Here is a 26958-nt window from a genome sequence, read left to right as displayed (position 1 = left end):
GTTTCCCATGGTGAGTGTACTAGTGTGTATGGTTGCACATTGGACATAACCTATGGTAAGTTATGACTTAAGACTATCAAGTAGTCATGACTCCATCAAGCTACTTCATTGTGTTGTCTCTCAACCTTGAGAGAATATTAAGTTTGTGTTGAAGTTAGCAGTGGCTTTGAGCTACGGATGAGATCGTAAATTAATCATATATTCCCTATGAATTGGGTCACTATTGATGGAAGTCGGTAGCAATAGATATTCCCAATAAAGGCACCATGATATCTCTTGGGATTGAGATAATGTGTCCCCTTGGGTGATCCTAAGGAGGTGTGTTCATGGAAACTATGGCTATAGTAGTTCCTTAAGTGGAACTTGACATAGGCTCTTTGAAAACTAAGATATGTCAATTGAACATACAATAGGAGGATATGTAATTCAAGCATAATAAAGGTAGTCTTGAAAGACTGATAGCTTTCAACTTGTTAGACTATGGACACCAATTCATGGGAAGATAAAACACAAGGGATAGCAGGTCACAGACCCAAGCATTTGGTGTCCCGTTGTTATTTATACAGGATACTAGAGTTCAGTTGATTCTCTATAGTGGAATGTTGAATCAACTTTAGAATTAGATTTTGAGGGAGACGGTATTCCTATGGGTCCCAATGGTCTTTGCTCTAAGCTCATATACCTTGTTGGCATGGGTTATGAGGCTCGAATTGACTCTAAGTTCACTTTTGCGCATAAAGGAGTTTTGGTAATTACGCAATATTGCACAGGGGTGAGTGAACAAGGTCTCTAGATTGGGCTAATTGATTAATTAGTAGGTCATATTAGGTTAAATAATAAATTAAGACTCGTTTTGGGTTAGATTAAGTGACTCAAGCCCTTAGGGGTTAGGGTTCCTATATTTTTTTTCTAAAAAACCGTCTTCCATCTCCAGAGAGAGAGAGTGAAAGAAAGAGAAAGAGTCATAGCCTCCACTCTCTCTTCTATTCCCATCGGAAGTGTGTCAAGATCAAGGTTCAAGTCATCAGGCGGAAGACTTTGGGTTTACAAGACTTCTACGATTTCATTCTTCATCTTTACCACATGGATTTAATTTGGGAACATTTGAATCTGAGTTATGGTTTTCGTTAGCACTTTCTAAATCCTTTTAAAGTATGATTTTTTTTTTCTTGCTATGCATAGGGTTTAAAAAAAGCCTAAGATAGTTATGTATATTTCTAACCTGATCCAAACTTGGGAGACAGAGAGGTGCTTGTTTTTCCCTTCAATCCTTACTTCATGTGAGACTTTATTTAACTCCACAAGAGAAGAGATGTCTCTTTATTTGACCACATAATTGTGTTTGCATTAAAGATGATTACGATATCCCACTTCGATAATTTTGTGGGACATAATTAGAAAGTTATGTCTATATAAGATGATTGTGATATCCACATCAGATATTAGAAAAAACTTTTAACTATATATATATATATATATATATATATATATATATATAAGCACGTTTTCAAATCATGAAGGTTTGCTATACTTAAAAGAACAATATTTACATAATTAGGATGAACTATTTTAAAGTGTAACTAAACTAAAGCGCAACTAAGAAATTTCCTAAAGTTGAATCAAATGAGTTAGACTAAGTGAATTAAACCTAAAATGAAAATAAGTGAACCAAACTAAAATACAACTAAGTGAGCTAAATAAAAATGCAACTAAGTGAGCTAAACCTAGAATGCAACTAAGTGAGCTAAACCTAAAATGCAACTAAGTAAGCTAAACTAAAGTGCCATTAATGTAGACCCTCAATTTTGTCCTTTTAGCACATGACTTTAAGTTCGTTTTCAGTGCTTCAAAATAGTTCCTTGGTGGCCCATTACTACTCGTACAACTTACCTTTTTCTGAGTCACCTCGGGGACTTTGGTTAGGGGATTATCTTACCCCTTATTGTGACCCTTGGCAGCCCTAACTTAGACTTAGGCTTTTCTTGCTTTTTTTGGGATAGCTTTTAGATACACTTGACCCATTAGGCACCACCCTAGGCCCACTTAGATTCACCTAGGCTCATTCAGGCACATCTAGGCCCATTTAGGTTCACTAGATCCACTTAGGTATCTTAGCCCTCCCATGTCACCGTTGCGGTAATTCCTACATGACTTACATAATTTGCATGATTTGCATTTTTTTAACACTTGTATGTACTTGATTTCCTATTCATTTATTTATCTACTTATTTTATTAACATTTAGTTAGTTATTTGTTTTATTTATTTATTTTCTAGAATATTGCATGAGATTGATGTCATTAATTGCGTAAACTGATGTCTTAATTTGTCTGTGTGTAGCTATGATAGATATATTGTTTTTGATTGCATATATTTTTTATTAGTTTTAATTCTCAATTTCATGACCTCTACTGCTTTTAATTCTTATTTTATTTTGGCATGAGATTTGAATGCACACATTGGAGAAGATCTTTGACGTATACGACTGCATATAGAAAGTGGGCACATCACGGCTGAGGCACATCCGGGAGCATATGGAAAGAAGATTAAAGAGAATCTGATTACTTACCAAATGAGAGAGGGGCTGCATCCTTGGAAAATCTCCAAGTAAGATGCACATATGTAGACTTCCCATATCCACCCGTATAACAAAAAAAGGAAGTAAAATATTCTAGAAGAGTGGGTTGCCATATAAAAAAAAAAGTGGGGAGAAAAAAAGGCATGGGAGGATTTCGGAAGGAAGGAGGAAGAAGGAGTGACCGGGCAAAAGAGGATTTTTATCTGGGGAGTTGTCTTTAGAGGTGAGAGGAAAGCCGGAAGCCCAGCGATTGCAGCCAAGACTGCCCAAAATTTAAAATCCATTGGGTTTGGAGGAGAGGCACAGAGAAGAGGGGACTTTCAGCATGCACTGAGAACGGAGTGGAATCAGAAAAGAGAAGCAATCTTTGCTTCTTCAGAAAAGTTCTAAGCCCAAGAATTGACATGCATTTGACTCTAAAGATCAAAGCTTTAACAAGAGAAGATTCAATTGTTCATTGATTCAGAAACAGAGGGTTAGGGTTTTGATTGTTTTGTGGTTCTGCAGATTGGGTGAAATTGTCCATTTAAAAAGAAAAAGAATCTTGGGCTTTTGAGGCTGGTGTAAAAATGATGTCAAGATCGTATACCAATCTTTTAGATTTAGCTACTGGGAATTTTCCGGCAATAGGTCGAGAACGGAAGCGGCTTCCGAGGGTAATGACGGTTCCGGGCAATGTGTATGAACTTGATGATGATCAGGCTAATAGTGTGTCGTCTGATAACCCCTCTTCAGTTGCTCAAGATCGGTTGATTATAGTGGCAAACCAGTTGCCTGTGAAAGCTAACCGAAGAGCAGATGATAGAGGCTGGGTTTTTAGTTGGAATGAAGACTCATTGCTTCTGCAACTTAAGGAGGGTTTGCCAGAAGACATGGAAGTTCTGTATGTTGGGTCATTGAGGGTTGATGTTGACTTGGAGGAACAAGAGGAAGTATCCCAGATTCTGTTGGAGACATTCAAATGTGTCCCTACTTTTCTGCCTCATGATGTTTTAGAGAAATTCTATCATGGATTCTGCAAGAAGTTGTTATGGCCGCTTTTCCATTACATGTTGCCATTTTCAGCTGATCATGGAGGTCGGTTTGATCGGTCTATGTGGGAAGCATATGTGTCGGCAAATAAGTTATTCTCACAAAAGGTTATTGAGGTGATAAACCCAGATGATGATTATGTTTGGATTCATGATTACCATTTGATGGTATTGCCAACTTTCTTGAGGAGGCACTTTAACTAGTTAAGAATGGGGTTTTTTTTCTTCATAGTCCATTTCCATCTTCAGAGATCTACAGGACTCTTCTTGTCAGAGAAGAAATTCTTAAGGCTTTGCTTAACTCAGACCTTATTGGTTTCCACACATTTGATTATGCTCGGCATTTCCTTTCTTGTTGCAGTCGGATGTTGGGTTTGGAGTATCAGTCAAAGAGGGGCTATATAGGGTTGGAATATTATGGAAGGACTGTGGGGATCAAGATTATGCCTGTTGGGATTCATATGGGCCGGATTGCTTCAGTGATGAAGCTTGCAGATAAGGAGAAGAAGGTAGGAGAGCTCAAGCAGCAGTTTGAAGGGAAAACGGTGTTGCTTGGTGTTGATGATATGGACATTTTTAAAGGTATTAATTTGAAGCTATTGGCAATGGAACAGTTGCTTCAGCAACACTCAAAGTGGCAAGGAAAGGCCGTGTTGGTTCAGATTGCAAACCCTGCAAAAGGTAAAGGAGCAGATTTAGAGGAAATACAAGCTGAAATAAGGGAAAGCTGCAGAAGAATCAATGAAGAATTTGGGGAGCCCGGGTATGAACCAATAGTTTTGTTGACAGACCAGTTTCAATCAATGAGAGAATTGCCTATTACAGTATTGCTGAGTATGTTGTTGTCACGACTGTCAGGGATGGGTTGGATTGCAGTTCAGAAATTAGAGATCAAAGAAAATGATAGAAGCTGGCTGATGTCTTCCCTTCACCAAATATTTAGCAGAAGATATTTCCTAAGAAGAAGTGCACTAAAATTATTTATGATTGACCGGTCAAACTTCTTCTTTGATTTTAGAGGCACTTGTCAAAGAGATGGGGATGTATTTGCCCACTACAGATAATTTAATCCATGCAAGAGATGGACTGGCAGATTGGAGAGCTTTGTGAGGTACACTCATTGGTTGCCTGGCATTAATGAAGGAGAAAAGAGCTGCTTGGAAGACTGTACAGTCGCTGTTTATCCTTGAATCTGGAGAGCAGAAATGCCATCATAATCTGTAGGTAGAAAAGATGAAATCAGAGATGCTCAACCTATAATTCCAACTTCAGAGTATGAGCACCAATTCAAACCGTGGTAAAACTTCTCCCAGGAATGAAAATCTAGAAGAGGCAGAATCTGGACAAGTGGATGGAAATTCTGAGAGGGGTGATCTGGGAAGAGTAATGAAGAGAAAGCTGACATGGATTTAGAGGCACTAGGGGAAGATGTCTTGAGATCTGGAAATTTTGACTTCACTAGTGATCATGTGCTCAATACAGAATTTGTGACACAACTAAAGGATGACATGCAGGCTGCAGATTTAAGAAACAACGGCACCAGAACTCTAATAGCAGTAATATTCACAATAACCTTACACCTGTAAATGGCTTACCTCCCAATGATACTTCTGAGATGGAGATATTGGTGGCTGACTCATCTATGGACGGGAAACTCATCAATGATCAATCCAAAACTCAATTGCCTCAGCAAGATTCTTCATTCATCCGGAAAACCCAAGCCAACCTTTACCATAATGTTGAGGATGCGATTGAAGAGTGGAGAGAAGGAGCCGGAGTTGTCTTCTGATCTGCAGGAAGATAACACAGAGTCTCTGGATAATGTGGACGATGAGAATGCAGATGAATATGGATATTTTTCTGAGTTTGAGAAAGGAACTGCCTAGGCATTAGGACCTGCAACATTTGACCAGATTGACAAGAACATCACTCAAAATGAACCTGATGTTGAAGGAGTTATGGCACAAAAAGAACACCTCACTAAGGAGAATGATAAACAAAATTCTGAAACAGAGAAAAGAATAAAGGAGCAGATACAAGTTTCAAATTCAGAGGTTTCACTTAAAGGCTCATCCCCATAAACCCTTTCTCCCCCCTCAGTTTTCATGTTGGTTGCAGTTTCAAAGAGTATTGCTACTTTCTTTTACATATTCAGCAATTAGGTGTAAGATCATGATTCGAACAGCAGTTTCAAATGATGATGAAGACAAGAAAGCTCTACAGAAATCCCACAAAACAGTACATGGTGCTCTCTATGTTATTTGGAGAAGAGAAAGGGGACCGAGGTTCTTTAAGGAATTGCAAGCTTAGATCCTGAAAGTCGTACTAAGCTCAGCATTGCTTTTGATGATCAAGGAGAAAATTGTAGCAGGCACTTGAGTACTAATACTTGCAGCCGCCCCAAATTAAGCAAGAGCTGGAATTGTCATTTCCTGTCAGTTCCCACTGTTGCCCATGATTAAATGAAGCCCTCAAGCTCTCTTCCAGCAATATCTTTGACATCAAATGCCCACCAGAATCTCCATTCAATAACTGCTTCAATTTGAGCTCATGGATCCAAGGAAAACATGGATAGGGAAAGTTGGTTGCGCCAAGAAGCCCTAGAAAGTGCCAAGAGAGAGAGATGGCAGAATGTATTTGGGGATTCAACACCAGCAAGATAGTCTCAAATCTCATTCCTAGGCTCCAGTCCATTATGGCTACCTTGCTACACACACTTTCCCCTTTTCTTGCTTCTTTGCTTGGGAATTTACTGTTTTAAATTGAATTTTTGAACCATTGTTCAACTAAACATTCCCGGCTTTGAAAAATTCATCTTAGGTCCTTTCTAGGTATAAAATCCATATTCTAACACACTCTTGCTGCCATTTTCCTTCCGGCATGCATTTTCACTATTTTATTTGATTTTCAATCGATTTTCTTGATTTTTCTCGATTTTCTTAAGCATGAACAAACTCCATAATTCCAAGTCATGGAATTCATGGAATCAACTCATGCGAAATTAATTAGGGCTTTGGTGGGGGCCCGACATTCATGATACCTTCTTCAATATTGTTTGCTTGATATGTTGATTTTTTGTTCTTCTTGATGATATACATGAATTCGTTTCGTATTTATTGTTGAGATGCTTTTGATTCCCATAGAGGAGTACTAGCTTGCTATCCAGGTACGCTCTCTTCTCATCTATTTTTTTTAGAACTCTATAGACTTGTATGTCATTGATGACCCTATCCATATTTGACGTGATTCTTGGATGTCTTGATATATGCCTGATTTGCTTGAATAAAACAAATGTTGTATGATGTACCTCTATATTAACTCTGATGTTTTGTGATAGCGCTTGAGAGGCAGTCCGGGTACGCATCCTAACCTTCCTTTATTATGATTTGATCTTGTTTGGCATGCTATTTTTTGGAACCACCTAGCCTGCTTAGGTATCCATAATTAATCGATTAATTGCCACATTCCCCTTAACTTAGTTAGTAGAGACCTTTATAGGGCTTAGAGGGGTGCTACCTTTTAAAGGTACCTTCCCAATAGGTAACCTGATCCCCGGACTTAGACTCGGGTTTTTCAAAGATATGCTTTTTCCAAAAATTATGGAGTCACATTTTAGGGTTTTTCTTTCTTGTTTTATTTTCCCTTTAAAATAAAAATAAAATAAGTGGCGGCTCCAACTTTTTTCCAAAAATTAATTTTTCACAAATAAAAAGCGAGTCTCGCCGATTGAGTGGGGGCGCACGTGAAAAATGCGGGTCCACAATTAAGGTTACATTTGGGATCCATAAAAATCCCTCGACAATGAATCTCTAAAAATGACTAAAAAGTAGTAAAATAAATGAGTGGCAATGAACCACCATGGGACAATTATAAGGCAATGAGAAGTAAAGGAAAATATATATAAGAATATGTGCTTCTAGGAAAAAATGAAGGGTCTACACATAAGAGGTTGCATGTTGTGGATAATAGCTCATGGACTTAAGCTTTGTCTTGTTGTTATTTACATATAGCATTGGAATGTAGTTGATTCTCTTTAGTGGAATCTTGAATCAACTTCAAAATTGGATTTTGAATGAGCCAATACTCTTATGGGTCCCAACGGTGCCCGCTTTGATCTCATATATCATTATGGTACGGTTTGTGAGGGTTGAATTGCCTTTAGGTTCACTCTTGTACATAAAGGCATTTTAGTAATTACATAAGGTTGCATAAGGGATAATAAATAAGGTCTCTGGATTTGGCTAATTGATTAATTAAATGGTCATATGTGGTTAATTAATCAATTAGAACCTATTTTGGGCTAAATTAAGTGACCTAAGCCTTGGTAGGCTCAAGTTATTTAAGCTCAATATGGGAACCCTATAAATACTTTCTTAGGAGTTAGAGTTTCCAAGGCTTTTGATAGTCGTCTTCTACCTCTAGAGAACTAAAAGAAAGCCAAGTCGTTCTTATTTCCAAAGCTCATACTTTGGAGTGTCAAGATCATGGTAGGAGTCAACGAGCGGAAGATTTTGGGTGTACGAGACCTCCAAACTCTTGAAGGGAGATATAGTTTTTGAAATACTAACTATATAAAAGATTAGAGTCTATTCCTAAAACTCATAGGGTTTACATAGATTCTCTTATGGGTTTAAGTGATTTTAGTTTAACTTTGGCTTCGATCACTTAATTTAGCTCACTATGTTCGAATTAATTAATTAGCTCTAATAAATTTCAATTGAGTAATTAGGCCAATCTAGATAAATAGAAATAATTAATCATAAAATCCTATATAACATTGCATTTTTACCAAAACACTCTTATGCACATAAATGATAAATTCTTCATAAAGCCTTTAAATAAATAATTATAAGTTCTTTTGCAATCTAGACCCTTATACACATATGATTAATCTTCAATTTCCTTGAAAACTTTATGCCAACAATGAACTTGAGTAGAGACTATTGAGCTCATAAGAAAATATTAGCTTCCTTAAAATCCAATTTAATTAATTCATCCAATCCATGACCTATGATCTACTATATCTAGACTCCTTATGAACTAGTGTTCATAATCTAATGAAGTAGATATTATTTAGATTTCCTATGAATAAATTAAATATAATCATATATAGTGTAATCATTAGTAAAGGTGATGAAACACTCATACCCTCCACATGCTTGGACATGAAAAGGTCCACACATATCAATATGTACTAACTCCAAACATTTTTTGGCTCTAACTATTTTAGTAGTGACCGTTATTCTCTATTATCCAAAATACTAAGTCTTTTTACGTGGTAACTTTGGTCATAGTTGTCTTCAGGCGGCGCGATGCCACCCTCCGATGCCTCGCCTGAAGGCATGCGATGCCCCGTCACGAAGGCGTTGTTTAAGTGCGCAAGGCGCGATACGGTCCACAAGTGTGCCTCGATCCCCTACCTTTTTTTTTTTTTTTTCTTCTTCTTCTTATTCTTCTTCTCTTCTTTTCCGACGTCAGGTTGCAGAGGGCAGAGAGAAACCCTAATTTTATTTTATTTTACCAAAATGATGTGGTTTTAGGTCTCTTTAAAAATGGTCAAAATGACGTCATTTTGGACCTTTTTATTTTAAAAAGTATAGGCCAAAACGACGTCGTTTTCGACATTTTTATTTACAAAAAGAACAGGTCAAAACAACGTCGTTTTGGCCTTGTTTTCCCTTCCCAATCCCATTTTCTGGTTGTTTTCAACCCGACAATCCTCCCTAATTTTGCCCTAACCTCAGACGTGCAGTGGAGGAGTGAAGAAGACGAAAAAGATGAGGAAAAATAAGAAAAAAATAGAAAAAAAATAGACATACCTTTTCGGGACCTTGATATTTTTTTTTTCACTTTTCTGCATTTTTTTTTTCATTCTTGTCTCATAACTCTCATTGGCATTTAAAAAATAAATAAATAAATAAATATTGTATTTTGACATGAAAATTTTACTAAATAAAAATAAACAAACAAAAAGCACTCTCATGTGCATATTTTTTTGTTAATGTGATGTATATAATTTTTTTTCAATTTTTTTTCTTAAATTAATTATTATTATTTTATTGAATTATAGATAATTTGTTTGCAAGATGGATAATGAGAGTGAAACTCAAGTGGACTCTAGTGCAAGTGGAAGAAGAGATTCCGGATGGAAGTATACTCGTTTGGTTAATAAAAAAAATTTGAACACCATCATATGCATTTTTTGTGATAAAGTAACCAAATGAGGCATATAGACACAAACAACATCTTGTTGGTGGATATAGAAATGCTAAAAAGTGTAGAAAATATCCGGAACATGTTAGAAAAGAAATGGAAGAGTGTATGAGTTCCAAGAAAAGTCAAAATGAGCAAATGAATATGGGGAGCGAAGATGTTAATGAAGATTTGTTTGGTTTGGAAGATGAAGATTTTGGTAAGGAGATTAATAATAGAATGAATGTCACCAACATTTCTAGTGAAGGTAGTAACCGAGGAGAAAGTGGTAGTAGGATGTTTTTTTCAAAAAAACCAAGACAAAAAGGTCTTATAGATCATTTTTTTCACTCCTAATGCAAAAATGGTTGTTCAAAATCGAAGAAATGAGAAGATAAATCAAACTGCCATCAATGATGCCTACAAAAAGGAATCAAGAGAAAAAGCTTGTATGTTTATCACAAGGTGGATGTATGAGGCTGCTATTCCATTTAATGCAGTCACATATCCGAGTTTCCAATCAATGATTGAGGCTATTGACCAATATGGTGTGGGTATGAAGGGACCAACTCTTCATGAGGTAAGAGTTACTAACATTAGGAAAGAATTGACTCTCACAAAAAGATTTGATGAAAGATCATATGGTGGAATGAAAAAAAAAAAATTGGATGTTCAATTATGTCGGATGGATGGGCCAATAGGAAATAGAGAACTTTTTGGTTAATTGTTTAAAGGGAACCATATTCATGTAATCTATTGATACTTCTTCAATGATTAAGACAACAAAAAAAATGTTTGAGTTACTTGACAAATGGGTAGAGCAAGTTGGTGGGGAGAATGTTATTCAAGTTATAATAGATAATCACTCAAGTTATGTGATGCCAAGTAATAAATACAATTTCTTGAATTTTTATTTACTTTTAAAATTTGAATTATTTATCTTGAGAACTTATGTAAATTTATTATCTACAATGTCATATAAGAAGGTTGTTAGAATTAAAGCGTCTGCATTTGTATTGGACACCATGTGTTGCACATTGCCTTGACTTGATGTTGGAAGATATTGGAAAACTACCAAACATCAAGAGGACATTGGAGAGGGTTATATCACTAAATGGGTATATTTATAATCGCTCAGGGCTACTCAACATAATGAGGTGGTTTATTGGACAAAGGAAATTGCTTAGGTCTGCTAAGACTCTGTTTGCAACTGCTTTCATCATATTATCATGATTGCATGAACAAAAAAACAACTTGAAGAAGATGTTTACAAGTTCAGATTGGTCAAATAGTAAATGGGCAAAAGAGCAGAAGGGGAAAACTATAGCCAACATAGTTCTAATGCCTTCATTTTGGAATACTATTGTGTTTTCCTTAAAGGTTTCGAGTCCCCTAGTTCGTGTGCTTTGTTTGGTTGATGGTGAAAAAAAAACTCCTATGGGATACATCTATGAGGCCATGAATAGAGTTAAGGACACAATTGTGAGAAGTTTTAATGGAAATGAAGAGAAGTACAAAGAAATCTTCAAAATCATTGATAAGAAGTGGGAGATTCAGCTTCATCGGCCTTTGCATGCAGTAGGGTGCTTTTTTAACCCGGAATTCTTCTATGGTAAACCAAAAATAGAGCATGATGCAGATATTATGAGTGATTTGTATAAATGCATCTTAAGGCTGACAAAAGACCCTACTAAGCAAGAAAAAGTTGTGGCCAAAGTGAGTTTATACACAAATGCCCAATGACTATTCAGGAATTAGTTAGTTGTTAGGACAAGGAAGACTAGAGCACCAGGTTAGTTATTTAGTTTTGTTTATTTAAATGATTAGATTGTATTTTTGCTAAAATAGGTGAATTGTTTCACTAAATTGTTAATATCTATACTACAGTTGAATGGTGGGCTGCATATGGAGCTTCAACTCCAAATTTGCAAAGGTTTGTAATGAAAGTCCTCAACTTAACGTGTAGTGCATCGGGTTGTGAATGGAATTGGAGCATCTTTGAAAATGTAAGTGACCAAAATAATTACAATTAATAGTCTAATAGAGTCTTAAATGTAACTTAAAAGTTAAAACTTTAAAATATATTTATGAGCTTATAAATTTTTGCAGATTCATAAAAAGAGGATAAATAGGTTAAATCATCAACACTTGAATGATTTGGTATACATTAAATATAATCGAGCCTTAAAGAGAAGATACAATGAATATAACACCATTGACCCAATTTTCTTGAAAGATATAGATGCTAGCAATGAGTAGTTGATAGGAAAAATGGAAGGTAAGGATTTTCATGGAGGTGCACAGGATGATTTTGTATTTGATGATGATAATTTGACATGGGGTGATGTTGCTAGAGCTATTGGAGCTGAGGAGGCTAGGTTTGATACTAGAGCTAGAGCTAGAGCAAGCTTAAGCATAATACCACCAATGATGGGGATAGTTTCAAGCTCTAAAACTTTGCCTTCTCATTAACTAATGGATGAAGGAATATGGAAAAATGGTTGATTTAATAGATGAAGAAAATGGGGAAGACTACAAATGTGATGATGGAAATGATGATGATGATGATTTTGTTGATTTAGAGGAGTGGTGATTGCTTGTTGTAGACAAATTTGTTATTTAAGTGTTTTTTAATGATGTTTTTGAATTGTGGGCAAATTTCATGTTTTGGTTTGGAAACTTTGGATTTGGATGTGTATTAAGTTATTAGCAATATGGATTTAGGTTTGTTTTTATACTTGGAGTTCTTTATTTTTTATGTTTTTTGTTTATTAAATTGAAGTTTTGGATGATATTTGATGATTTATGTGTTTAGGACAAATAAATGATTGTTAAATTTGATTATATTATACAAATATATATATATATATATATATATGTAAATTAGGGTGCGCCTCAGGCTCTAGGGGTGCGCCTTAGGCTCTAGGACTATTTTGCGCCTTGGTGTGCCTTGAGCCTTTTAAAACTATGACTCTAGTCAAGAAACTAAATAAATAATCACTACGACTTTTGTAGTACTTTGGGCATCATCTTTAGGGACTAGCTAATGGAATTTGTCAATACTAAGGTAAATGAATCAATTTTATTTAAATTGCAAGTGAAAAGCAATCTAGGAATTAACTTTTATGAGCTTTCTCTTTCTCTTTCTCTTTCTCTCTCTCACTCTCTCTCTCTCTCTCTCTCTCTCTCTCTCTCTCTCTCTCTCTCTCTCTCTCTCTCTCTCTCTCTCTCTCTCTCATGTAGTCACGCTACACAAGTGTCACAAATCAAAGAAAAAGTAATTGGTTGGAAGATTATGAGGCTTTGAGATCTTAACTACAAGAGGGTTTAGGTTTGTGAACATTTAAATCCCAAGTATGGTTTCTAACACACCTTATAGAGGCAAAGTTTTCATTTTTATTTCTTCCATTATGCCTATGATACAAGCACGTCAAAGCCTAAACGTATATAAGATCTCCTTAGGAAGTTTTAGGTAAATATTCTCTAGATTAGGATTACATATATATTCTAGAGTTTAGGACCTTATTCTTGGGATGGAACTATCTTATAGGTTCCAAATTTTAGTTTTATGATTTTGAGATATTAAATATCTCTTTGATTACTATTTTCTTAAATTTTTCTAGTTAATTATTGTAATTTGCAATGCTTTAAATGGTTTACTTGTTCTATTTTTTTATTATTTGACTTATTTTAATTAATCTATAGAAAGAAATTGTTTACTAAAGGTTACTTTGAATATTTCTTATTGTGATCTTATGTTAAGAAGTTTGTGATCTAGGGGGACCTACTTATTCTTGTTTTCTTAATTGAAATTAAACTAAATTGTTTCTCAAAATTAGTATAGGGATTAGAAAAATCATAGAACATGTTTGATTCTATTTAGATGAGCTAAAAGGAATGTTTTATTAAAATATTTTGAAGTGAATACCTTAGTAAAATCTTAAATTCCTATCATTAAGTCATGCATGAAAGTCATCACTTGTAATATTAGAAATATCCTCAGGGTAAATATGCAATTTTAGATGAAAGATAATTTTCATTCTATATTCAATATGCCTCATAGAGATGTACTATTGAAAATAATTTACGTATGAAGAAGCAAAGTCATATAAATTGACTTCCTTGATGTAAGCCATGTTGAATATAAATATGGTTGAATAGTATCAAATTAAATGTTTTCAATGGAGAGCATTGAAGTCAAATTAAATGTTTTCAATGGAGAGCATTGAAGTTTGACGAATTGAAGGACTCAAGTAAGGAGTAATATCTCCAATTCTGGAATTGATCTTTACAATTTTTATGTGTTATATTCTTTGTAAACTTGTAGAATTGTTGATTTCTAGAAATTAAAATTCTTGAGAGATTTTTTCCATGTGTTCCTATTCTCTATAAACTTGAAGAATGCATATGTTACAATTCATTATTTTCATTCCTTACAATACAAGGCCACTTTCTATGAAAGATTTTTTGAAAGACGTGTTTAGGTCAAGCTCCAAATAGTCTTATCCACATTTAGAGATACTTCCATCCCTTGAATTTTTTGAAATTGTCATTGAGAGACCTTAGCTTGCATCCGATAGGCAATATACCCTAATATACTCAGATGTTATATGTTAGCATCCATATCTACATTCCAAGTATTTAGTTTAGCATTTCCATGTATGGTTTATCCTTCAATGTTACCTCTCATCTCATCTTTCAGGTCATCGACCTCTTTCTCTAGCGAGGCATTGCTCTACCAATGGTTCTCAATGTTTATATCTTTTGAGTGTGGAATTGTGGGGTCAAGGTTCATCTATTTCTTGTTTATATTCATTTAATTGATATGCTTAGGAGGTACTTTTAAGTGTAATAAGTTCCATCCTACCTCTCATTGCACCCAAATTAGGAGGTTAACATCCCGTTTTATTTATTTTACCCTCACTATAAAAGATATCAATATAGGCCAATTTATTCCCAATGTCACGGGCATATATGCTTCTGAGATCATGTTAGTGGTTTTCTCTTTTTTATCATCATCCCACACATTATTCCAGGGAAGGGTCTCACTTTTGGCATAAGTTTTCTATTATTCAACGATTAGCACCAATTAAAGATCATGTTGAATTAGAAGCGCATTGCACTAGTCCAACCCAAGTTGCAACCTTAGTTCCATCAACCACCCAAATCTCGACATAAGAAGGAGATGAAGCCATGAAGATCTTAGGAAACAAACAAGGATGATCATTTATTTCATGCCAAGTTTGTTGTCCTACAAAGTAAACATGCCCATATCATCAATGAGTTTTAAGACATGTCATCAAAGCACATTATCATTTATTAATTGTCTAAAATAAGACATAATAAAATGCACATTTGCAAGTACATTATCCTATGCACCTAATTCCATTAAAATACCCATCACAAGATTTGAAAATTCGAGCCATTTTTCCCTCCTTTTTATTTATTTATTAAAAAAAAAACATTAGCCAATCTCCCTTCCAAAGAAGAGAGGATGCATTAATGAAATTTTTGTATTTGGTGTTTGGGCAAAGACAAGGTAGTAAAGGCTGAAGTCTCCTTGTCCCATTGAACATTTATTGGGATGGGGATGTGGACCACATTAGGCCCCATCCCCACTTGCTCCACCTTCTACCTTCTTATAGTTATAGCTGGTCAACACTCTACCCATCTCTCTATATGCTGGCCCCCTTGCTCTCCACCACATAAGAGCTTTCCCTTTCTTTTTTTTTTTTAGTATAAATAACTTATCTCATAATTATGTTTTTTTTTAAAAAAAAAGTATTAAAAATAAAAATAGTATTAATACCTTAAAATTTTAATTAAATAATAAATTATTTCTTATATGTTACTTTTAGAATATATTTTGTAGTGTTTTCATTTTTTATTTTTTAAAAAATATTTCATCTTTTATTGAATGCTAAAAAGAACTATACTTAATATTTTAATAGAAATAAAATAATAATAAATTTTTTTATATTTAATACTATTAAGTTATATTTAGAATTAAGTTTCATTTATATTTAAGTAAAAAAAGATAAACGTAACAGATTAAGTTTAGTTATGGAATAATATCTTAACATAACAATAAAGAAAAAAAATTATTTTTCTTGCAATATGATGTATAATTTTATTTAAGACTAAAATATACTAATAAAAAAATGGTATTTTACTTGAAAAATGAGACATAACCATGTGAAAAATAAAAAGGTTTGAATAATGTAAGTATGAATGAGGAAAACTTTATGGAGAAGATGGGTGGGTGATTAAGAATCCAGATCCAATTATTGAATGAACAGTTGGAGTGAAAGTGGAGACAAGGGAGCAGTTGAAAACTTGACATCAAAGTCTTTAAAGGAGGTAGTGATAAATAAAAAGGCAAAAGGGTGGAGCCTTTTAGGGGAGGTCTAGAGTATTTATTTAAGTCTTAATAAAAGTAGGGTTAAGTTTGGGTAGGTGGGTCCCTTTGAGGGTGCAGTCATTTTCAAGATGAATCATGGTAGCAGGAAAGTGACCTATGCAACCACACATCCACTATAAATATACTAAAGCTTACCACATCTCCCCCACCATATTAAATATTGGCCATTGATTATGTCTTATAGTATGGTCTTGCCTATTACTATTTTGATTAAAAAAAAAAAAAAAGATAGATTTGTTTAAAATTATTTTTTCAAAACATCAAGGTCATATCAAATCTTTTCCAAAATAACATAACTATTCCCAATAGTCACTAAGTGCTCACCTTTCAACTTCTACCACCGACAAATATTAGGAATGCCTTATTTCTATTTTGAAATGTTTTTAATAAAAAAAAATTTTAAATATTTTAGAATCATTTATAAGTGATTTTTAAAATTTTTAAAAATAACTTTTAAATTTTATCAAATATCCCTTTTTTTTAAAAAAAAATGCTTTTTAAAATAAATATGACTTTTAAAAATACTGTCAAATTAACTCGTAAAAGATCAATATAAATGGCTGTTAATATCTTTAACTTAAATCTTAAAGCAACTTATTATCTAGTAAGGTCATCCTCCCCTTCCCCACTCAAATTTCCAAAAAAATTCAAAAATATAAATTTGATTATGAATTTTTGAAAAATAAAAAATAATTACCTTTAAAATTCTTTTTTTTTTTTTTTGTAGTAAAAATAAATTTACGAATTTTAAAGAAAACAAAAAACAAAATATTTGCTATATGAAGTTAAATAAAAATAAAAAATAAAAAATATTTTATAAAATCTACTTGATATTCTTACTTTTTTTTTCCTCTTATTCTATTTTTTGTCATTTTTTTTTCATGCTAACATGATCTTAATTTATTGTCTGATTTTTAACTTTATAACAATTCTTGGGGGAGAAAATAAAAATCTTAATTTGATGACAGTGAATATTCTACTTTTATTGCTAAGGTGACTTTAAATAGTGTGACAGAAAGTCAAATTCTATCCCAGTGTAATTATTCTTGCAATAAATTCTCCCATGATGATTGCCCAATTTGAAAATAATATTTTTTTAGAATTAAAACTTAAATGTTAAGCTAAAATTATAATTTAAAATAAAATAAATATTAAATAAATGGAAAATATTTTTATTAGAATTAGTATTAAAATTTTAATTTTTTTATTTATTTAGAAATTGGACTATATGTAGAATTTTTTATTAAAAAAGTTCAACATTTTGGAGTTGTAGTACAAAAATATTATTATAAAATGTAAAATCATATTTTTGAAATAAAAAATAATAATTTTCTCATGACCAACCCATCCCCATTCCTCAACTCTTTGTCTGAAATTCAAAATAAAACAAACACATGCCTTACTCCTAAATCTTCTTAATATTCAAAAACCCATACTCTCCCCCACTTTCTAAAGACCCTCCACTTCCTCTATATTATTATTTTTATTTTTATTTTTTAAAAAAAATATATTCTCATTTGTTTTCTTCTTTCGTTTATGTAAATTAATTTTAGTATTTAATTGTTAACTTTTTAGAGTTGCTAATGGGTTGTATGATAATTGTTTTTTAGAACAATTTTTTGTTCTCTAAAACAAAAAAACATAAGAAACATGTTTGATAATTAAAAACTGCTTTCTATTTTGAGTTTATAAAAATTTAAAATAAAGTGTTTTTAGAAAACATCTTTTAATTGTTTTATATTATTTTTACTTGTTTTTTAAAAATTGTTTTAAGAAATAATTATAAAAATATGTACAATAATTAAAAATAAAACACTACATATACAAATTATTTTTAAAACATATTTAAAATATTAAAAACATTTTAAGCTTTTAAACAAACTTTTATTCTACAAAAATTACCAAACAAGTCCTAGGACTCTACTTGGTAATTGTTTTCGAAAATAATTTTAAAAAATAGTTTTTAAAAATTATTTTTTAATATATTAAATTAAAATTTATTTGTAAACTTGAAATATTTTTAACCAATTTGTAACAAACAATTAAGAGATGATCTCTAAAAATATTCCATTTTTCGGTTATAAAAAACAAGATTAAATTAAAACTATTTGCTAGTTATCGTACATGTGTTACTGTTTTTTGTTCCAATTGTTTCACATGCCTTAAATATTTTCAAATCGACCATTAAATTAAATCAATTATTAAATTACAAGTCATTGATTCCTCCGTTGATTTAAATATATATATATATATATTTAATATTTTGACACCGAATGATCATTAAATTGAAAAAAATTCTATGCTACATTGATTCAAATATTGATTTGACTATGATCGCTAAATATTAAATATTTCTAACTTAAAATCATATAAAAATACTTTACAAAATTTTCCATATATATACCAACTTTAATGCAAATTTGAATTCTCAAGATAAAAAGGTTTTCAAAAATAGAATATATTACTTAATTGCAATTTTATTTTAAATATTTTTAGAAGAGTTGTATTAAATTGTTATTTTTTAAAGTTGCTTTATCTTTCTATCTAAGTTGGTTTGAAATGATTTATATTTTTAGCTTTAATAAAAAATTAAAACCAAAGTTAAAATATTATTTTCAAAATATAATACTAATATTATAAAATTTATATTTATTGTATTAAATTATTTTCAAGTAATGTATTTATAAGATATAATTATCATTTTCTCTCTCTCTCTCTCTCTCTCTTTTTTTTTTTAATTTTGAACACCAATGGAAAATGATATTTTTTTTTTTAACTCATTTCACATGATGCCTTAAAAATTGAAAACAATATATTTAGGGTAAAAAAATTCTTAATTTTCTTGACTTGTAAACTAATACTACAAAAAATCCCAAAAAAAATAATTATTTAATGAAATTTTGTTCTATAAAATGATTTGATTTTTATACCATTTGCTCCATAAAAATTCCATAGAATGGTGGGGTGGGGAGAGAGAAGAGAAGGTAGAGGAGGGAAGAATCCCACCCACTACTCCCACGCCTAAAGGCATTGGGATTCGTTTGAAGAAAATTTAACGCAAGTCAAAACACCAGCTCACCAATTTGGTGTTTCTAACAATCAACACAAGAGGCCTCCCTCTGGGTTTGTGGGTAATAACTGCACCTACCAGTACAACTATCTGTTCTGTTCTCTAGTCCACGCTCCTTTTAGTCTCAGTCTCAGTCTCATCTTTGGATTCCACCTTCTCTCCTGTCTTTTAATTTTGAGCCTCCTTCCTACATTGCATAGTACATTCACAAATTTCAGATTGTGCGCTTATGGTTTCAAGCATTAGTGTTTAGCTTGGTCTTTCTGTTTGTTATTTGTGGGGCTTTGATGGAGAGGAGGAAGCCCCTCTTTTGTGGTGACTCCCAGTGTTGAAGATGTAGGATTTTATGCAAAATCCCACCTTTTTTCGTTGTTTTTTTATTTCAGCAGTCACGGGTCTTCTTTCTATTTCTTGTTCATCTGTTCTTTTTGGGTACATTTTGGTTTTGACTTGATTTGCTTACAGTTTGGTTTCCAGTTTTACAAAAATGGGTTTGCTTTAGCAATGCTTGAGCTCTGGTTTTCTCTTAGTGGTTTCTGTTAGTTGCAACTGCATTCTTTATTTCCATTCCTTTTCATTTACCCCATTGCTTCTAGTTTTTGTCTTTTTTTTTGGTAAGTCCAAAATTTTTTTGTTCTGCATTATTGTCTGGTCGTTTTCTGCTCTTTTTCTGTTTCAATGCACATGGGTTGATTATGTTTTCTTCTGAATTGTGTAAATTCTGTGTTTTGGGCCTAGAATTTGTAGAAAAGGAGTAAGAGTGGAGGTTTGTTGTAGTAGGAATGCATTCCACGTGTTTGATATTCTTGTTGTTGGTAGAATTGGCAGTAGGACAATCAGATTTTGGGGCACTCATAGAGCTCAAGAAAGGGATTCAGAAAGACCCTTCTGGAGTTCTTGATTCATGGGATTCTAAATCCTTAGCATCTGATGGGTGTCCAGAAAACTGGTTTGGGATCATCTGTAGCGAAGGCCATGTCATATCCATCACCCTAAACGACTTGGGTATAGTTGGAGACTTTCATTTCACTGCCATTACTGGCCTTAAAATGCTTCAGAACTTATCAGTTTCCAACAATCTTTTCACTGGGACTATCGAGGACGTAGGTTCCATTGAGTCATTGGCATATTTGGATCTCTCACACAATGCTTTTCATGGGCTGATACCCTCAGACTTGACCCACCTGGAGAATTTAGTTCTTCTGAACCTTTCTTCCAACAATTTTGAAGGGAAAGGGCCAACTGGTTTTGGAGATCTTGAGAAGCTGAAGTATATAGATTTCAGGGCAAATGGATTTTCCGGGGACATTATGCGTCTTCTCTCTGAATTGGGTAGCGTGGTGCATGTTGACCTCAGTAGTAATCAGTTTTCCGGATCACTGGACTTGGGACTTGGAAAATCCAGCTTCGTTTCTTCGATTCAGTATTTCAATATTAGCTGCAATTCCTTAGTTGGCCAGCTTTTTGCTCATGATGGAATGCCATATTTTGACAGTTTAGAGGTGTTTGATGCTAGTAATAATCAGTTGGTGGGTGCTATTCCTTCCTTCAATTTTGTAGTCTCTCTTCAGATTCTTCGACTTGGAAGAAACCACTTAACAGGGTCTCTACCAGAAGCTCTTTTCCAGGAGAGCTCAATGATCTTGTCTGAACTAGATCTCGGCCTTAACCAGCTTGAAGGTATTTCATTTTGAAGAATTTTCTCTGCATTTAGTATGCTACTCTTTTTCATAATAGAAGTTGCAAATTTTAAAAAAAAAAAAAAAAAAAAAAAAAACTTTTTGGGAAGTTGTTTGTTCTATGCATATTCTTTTCCATGGGTGAATATCCTGGAAAGGGGCCAGTTGATGGGTCTGTGCTGAAAGTTGCAATGGATTACTTATGGCTTAAAAATGCTTATAGACTAAAAGGAATTCAAAGCAGTTGCTGTTGATTGGGATAGTTCAGGCTTAGTTTTAATGATGGGTTTTCTGGTTTAATGATGCTTGTAGACTAAGGGTAGATGAAATATTGCAATTATTGATATTATGATGACCTAAGAAATTAGGATTTGAAGCAGTAGTGGTGATAAGTCAGGATTGAAATTTATATTGGTGTAATATGTTGCAGATCTGGTACACGGACTTGCTTTCGTACATACATATCTTTAATAATAGAGGTAAAGAGGAAAATAATAAGGGTAGATAATTGTAGTTGCAGTTCTGGTAGAATTTTGGATTGGCATCTCATCATACCAAAGACATTACGATTTTGAAACAAAGGTGCACAATTTGAGTGCATCTCATCATTCCTTCATAAAGGAGTGACTTTATAAAGGTTCACAAAAAGTAGAATTGATGTACAATGAAGCAATGTGGCCAGGGTGAGTGGGGAGGAGTGGATTGTTGGGGATGGTGGTGGGGCTCAGGGGATGGTTGAGGTGGTTGTTGGATTTGTATTCCCTTTTGATATGTGGCTACCACAAATATGTTATATCAACCCCTAAACAGAGATACTCCAGCTCAGGCATTTTTAACTACTGTCTGAGCAAGTCAGAAGATCATGAATGTACTTGATTGAAAATTTAATAAATAGAACTAGTAAAGAAATGAAATTGAAAGACGAAGAGTTATTGGCCTGCTTCATCAGCTGGATAGTATGGGAGCACATCATGGACTAATTACCATTGGGCCCCCCTCATTGCCCTTTCCTGCTTTCATTGTTTCATGCTTGTCTCTTTAACTGCTCACAGCAGTGCTTTTGATGCCCTTATCTGAATCATTGTGACTGAGTGTCCCTTTTTTTCTGGGAATTTTTATTTGTGAAATTGAATCATAATCATTGGACTCGTATTGGGTTTGCTTAAATGAAGTCTGATATGTATATTTTATTTTCTTTTTCTTAGTCTTGGAGTGTATTAATGCTCCTCTGATTGCAAGAGGGAGAAAGAAATGAGAGGAAAATATTGCTAGTTTGAACTTCCATGATAAAAGGGTTCCCTTTGCCCATCAATATTGCTTAAAGTAGCAAGTGTAAAGATTATATTCTATCAAAATATTTCTGTTTGAACATGCAGGTCTTTGCTGTGGCTGGTATTAAATCTATCTGAATATTGATTGTCCTCTCTGATTAGAATTTTTTGACACGATTTGATTAATTTTCAATTGGTCTCAGTCACAACATTGGTGTGCCTTGTATAAGGTGGTACTGGTGTTGGCACTTAATGCAGTTACTGATTTAGTTCAATAGAAAATAATGTTTGCAAGAATCTGAAAGGATCAAATCCTAAATGCATTAGGACCTATGAAATGAATAATGTGTACTTACCAAGATATGATATGATGAGGTTTAGTACATGTGATAACCCCATTTATCACACCAATGCATAAGTTTTTCATATCAAATATTTAATAATGTCCAAAAACTACTCATGCTTAATATAGAAAAGTATGATATTATTTCTTACATAACTGCCTATGATGTAAATACCGCATCAACTCTTTGAAAGTTATTTCTATATTATACATTGTTGTGCAGTTTCTAGTTGATCTTATTCTGGGATGTTGAATTTTGCCTTGTATAATATTTCATATGGTTTTTATTAATTTCAGGCTCTTCAGTCTTACAAGTATTGGTTATGTCATTATTCTCAGATTGTAGCAATGCTGAATCCAATGCTTCCCCATTTTCCTGCTTTTCTTTGTTAGTCTAAAACAATTCATGTTCATGGCAGGTCCTGTCGGAAGTATCACGTCTGCAACTCTAAAGAATCTTAATCTGTCTTCAAACAGGCTGACAGGTCTCTTGCCTGCCAGGGTGGGGCACTGCTCCATCATTGATCTGAGTAATAATATGCTGTCAGGGAACTTGTCCAGAATGCAAAGTTGGGGAAATTATGTGGAAATTATTGATTTAAGCTCAAACAAATTGACAGGAACCTTGCCAAACCAGACTTCTCAGTTCTTGAGGTTGATTTCACTCAAGTTATCCAACAACTCATTAGGGGGATCTCTTCCGCCTGTTTTAGGTACATACCAGGAATTAAAAGTGATTGATCTAAGCCTCAACCAGCTCACTGGGTTCCTCCTCCCAAGCTTCTTCAACTCAACAAGATTGACTGATCTTAACTTGTCTGGCAACAATTTGACTGGATCCATACCTCTGCAAGCAATCCCAGATATTCCTTCAATTGGTTCCACCCAAAATTTGAGCCTAGTTTCTCTTGATCTATCTGGTAACTCATTAAGTGGTCATTTGCCCCAAGAAATTAGTGGTTTCCATGAATTAGTTTATCTTAATCTATCTAACAACCTTTTTGAGGGTAGCATCCCTGATGACCTTCCAGATGGATTGAAAGGATTCAGTGTGTCTTATAATAATCTCTCTGGCATAGTACCTGAAAACTTGAGGAGGTTTCCTGATTCAGCATTCCATCCAGGAAATTCCTTACTGGCTTTCCCTCATTCACCATCATCATCAAATGCTGCTCCTGATCTTGATTTGAGGGGGCAAGGGTCGTCCCACATGAAGCCTGCTGTTAGGGCTGCTCTGATTGCTGGTTTGGTTGGTGGAGTTTCTATGATAGCTCTCTTGTTCGTAATGATATGTTATGGGGCCCACTGGGTAGAATGTAGCAGGGACAGTTTGAAAGGGAATGGCATGAAGAAAGGTACCGAAAAGGAGACTTCATCTGATCTTCATACATCAGCACTTCACAAAATTCTAGATCCATCAATTACTTCATCTAGTTTCCCTCAAGACAATACATCTTCATCGCACTTGGGATATGAACATGAGCATGGTATTATATCATTAGTTACAAAGAAGCCTAGTGATGGCAGCCCTCCTGAACCAATAAGAGAAGATGAAGGAATATCTTCTCCAATATCTCTCCTGTCACCTTCTAATCCATCACCTTCTAAAAGCCCATATCGGCCAGACGAGAATCCTGATGTGCTCAAGGTGTGTTCTCCAGATAAATTAGCTGGGGATCTACATCTATTTGATGGCTCTTTGGTGGTTACTTCAGAAGAACTTTCACATGCTCCGGCAGAAGTTATTGGGAGGAGTTGTCATGGAACATTATACAAAGCTACACTTGACTCTGGTCATGTATTAGCCGTAAAATGGCTGAGGGAGGGGATAGCAAAAGGAAGGAAGGAATTCTCAAGGGAAGCAAAGAAACTTGGGAACATCAAGCACCCAAATCTAGTTTCTCTGCAGGGTTACTACTGGGGTCTAAGGGAGCATGAGAAGCTGATCATATCCAACTTCATCAATGCACCGTGTTTAGCCCTTTATCTTCATCGTAAGTTTCTTTGTACTTTTTTGTGATTGCAGTTAGTTGACCTCCAATCTTTTCAAATTTTCTTCCTTGGAAATATAGGTCTGGTTCTAAGCATATGACCATCATCTTCACTCCTAAAATATGCTAAGCTTATAGTTTATTTATCTTACTTTTCATTTGTATTTTAATACTGTTGGAGCACATTCTTTGGCCTGGGTAGAATAATTTTTGTCACCCTAGAAATAAACAAATTGCTCAGATGATTAAAACATTGTGTAGTCTAGTTGAGGATCAATGAGTATGCATATGTTTGTTAGACAAATTTATAATATTTGTCTGATTTTGCATTCTTGTGATCTATGATAGTGTAACATAGTCAAAAGTTTCACCTTGATTGAATCAATTTGTCACAATTCTTTTTTTTTAGATCCCAAACATTACATTTTAAATGCGATTTATGGTATTATCTTAACCTGTGACGGATGATTTGCATGCTTGTTACTTCTTATGCAGAGATGGAGCCAAGAAAATTCCCACCCCTGTCCCTGGTTGAGAGGCTCAAGATCGCTAGAGATGTAGCCTGTTGTTTGAACTTCCTCCATAACGAGAGAGCCATACCTCATGGCAACCTGAAATCGACAAATATCTTATTAGAAACTCGTAAATTAAATGCACTCCTAACTGATTACAGTCTCCACCGGATAATGACTCCTGCAGGCACTGCTGAGCAGGTTCTAAATGCAGGTGCTCTTGGCTACCGGCCACCTGAGTTTGCCAGCTCAAGTAAACCGTGCCCATCATTGAAAAGCGATGTCTATGCATACGGAGTCATCTTGTTGGAGCTGCTGACCGGAAAAAGTTCTGGGGAGATAGTGTCCGGGAACACAGGAGTGGTGGATTTGACAGAGTGGGTGAGGTGGTTGGCTGCAGAAAACCGTTGGGGTGAGTGCTTTGACAGGCTCATTCCAGGTATGCAGTCTGTGGACCACCCACCAAGATGTCTGCATGAAATGCTGCAAGTTGCTCTAAAATGTATCCTCCCAGCATCTGAGAGACCAGACATGAGGACGGTTTATGAAGATATTTCATCTGTAGTGTTATGAAAGGTCTACAAGCTTGAGGATTAGCTCTAACTGCAGACTTTGACACTAACCCAATTGATTGATTCTTCCTTTTAGGCTTTTGTATTGCCTGTAATTGTTTAGTTGAAGCCTCCCCTTGTTCAGGATGGAAGTAGAATTTTATGAGATGTAAGGGCTAAGAATAAAGGTATTTTGTAGATGTTGGGGAATGGGATAGTTAGATTCTTTCGAAACCTTCATCTGGGATTGTTCACCTGGAATTGTGTATATTTATTCTTTTCCCCCCTTTTTTTAATACTGCTTTATGAGTCGTGTTCTTCGGCCTTGTATGGGATAACTTTTTATTTTTGGCTTTGTTTGGAGGCTAAAGTTAAAGTAAAGTCATAATTTTTTTAGGGATAATATTAATGTTACAAAAGTTTTTATTAAATATAAAAAGATTTTGATCATATTTGTTTTTTGATTGAATAGAAAAAATCAAAATATTTGATTTTTTCAATATCTGATATCAACTAATATAACTAAATTGAATATATTGATAATAAGTTTCTTTTAATTATATTAATTAATATAATAAGAATAGAAAAACTCAAATATTTTGATTTTTTAATTTTTTTCTATTAAATCGAAAAACAAATACCATTTTTGTAGATAAACCAATATAAAAATTTTACCGAAAACAACTTTATTTTTGTTTTCATTTTAAGTTGTTTTAAGCTATAAATTTTGTGAACAAAATTAATCAAACAAGCATGGAAGTTTTTGTTGAGTTCAAAAAAGGATTTTTGGGTTTACCCCATCCCCCACCCCATTAGGGGCCTACTTTTTGTCTCACATTTTGGCTTTGATGAACATCTAGATAGGTATTAAATTTAAATATGCATATAATGTAATTTTAATGGATTAATTATCTTTTACTTAAAGTTATGTTTCTTATAACCTCTTATTTTGGGTGACTATATTATAATATACTAAAGCTTAACATTCACATCAATTTATTATTATTATTTTATAAATTAAATATGGATATTTTTAACCTATGAGAGGACAAATGTTACATCGAGAAGATAAAAATGAGATGATATGTGATGACAATGAAAATGATGTGACAAATGAATCATAAGAGTAATTAATTAATTAATTAAAAAAAACCAAAGTGTTTACTAGATTTTCTATATATAATTATAATTACTATTTCTTTATTTTCTGATAGAGAGCTAAGTATATTTATGAATGAGGATTAAAAAGAGATGAGTACATGATGCAAATAATTATATAGCTAAAATGCCCTATTGATTTTTTTTTCATGAATAGGTTGC

General features: G+C 33.8%; 1 protein-coding gene and 1 pseudogene across 1 annotated transcript; both read left to right on the top strand.

The window, feature by feature from the left end:
- The first annotated feature begins 2917 nt into the window (after positions 1 to 2917).
- On the top strand, positions 2918 to 4512 carry LOC100253092 (probable alpha,alpha-trehalose-phosphate synthase [UDP-forming] 7; annotated as a pseudogene).
- A 14679-nt stretch (positions 4513 to 19191) lies between these two features.
- LOC100242827 (probable inactive receptor kinase At5g10020) lies at positions 19192 to 25934 on the top strand. The gene is made up of 3 exons (XM_002270248.5): positions 19192 to 20971; positions 23004 to 24578; positions 25071 to 25934. Exons 1-3 carry the CDS (start codon positions 20074 to 20076, stop codon positions 25658 to 25660), a joined length of 3063 nt encoding a protein of 1020 aa, XP_002270284.2. The 5' UTR covers positions 19192 to 20073; the 3' UTR covers positions 25661 to 25934.
- The last annotated feature ends 1024 nt before the right edge of the window (positions 25935 to 26958 follow it).

This window comes from Vitis vinifera, chromosome 6 (genome assembly GCF_030704535.1).
Source record: "Vitis vinifera cultivar Pinot Noir 40024 chromosome 6, ASM3070453v1".
NCBI lineage: Eukaryota > Viridiplantae > Streptophyta > Magnoliopsida > Vitales > Vitaceae > Vitis > Vitis vinifera.
Note: the sequence above shows the minus strand (reverse complement) of the source record. Positions and strands in the feature narration are given on the sequence as shown.

Bases quoted from the DNA above. Each gene is read 5' to 3' on its own strand.
- LOC100242827 (XM_002270248.5), top strand. From the start codon at position 20,074: ATGCATTCCACGTGTTTGATATTCTTGTTGTTGGTAGAATTGGCAGTA. The intron at 20,972-23,003 runs GTATTTCATTTT...TGTTCATGGCAG, and splicing joins CGGCCTTAACCAGCTTGAAG to GTCCTGTCGGAAGTATCACG. The intron at 24,579-25,070 runs GTAAGTTTCTTT...CTTCTTATGCAG, and splicing joins TTTAGCCCTTTATCTTCATC to AGATGGAGCCAAGAAAATTC.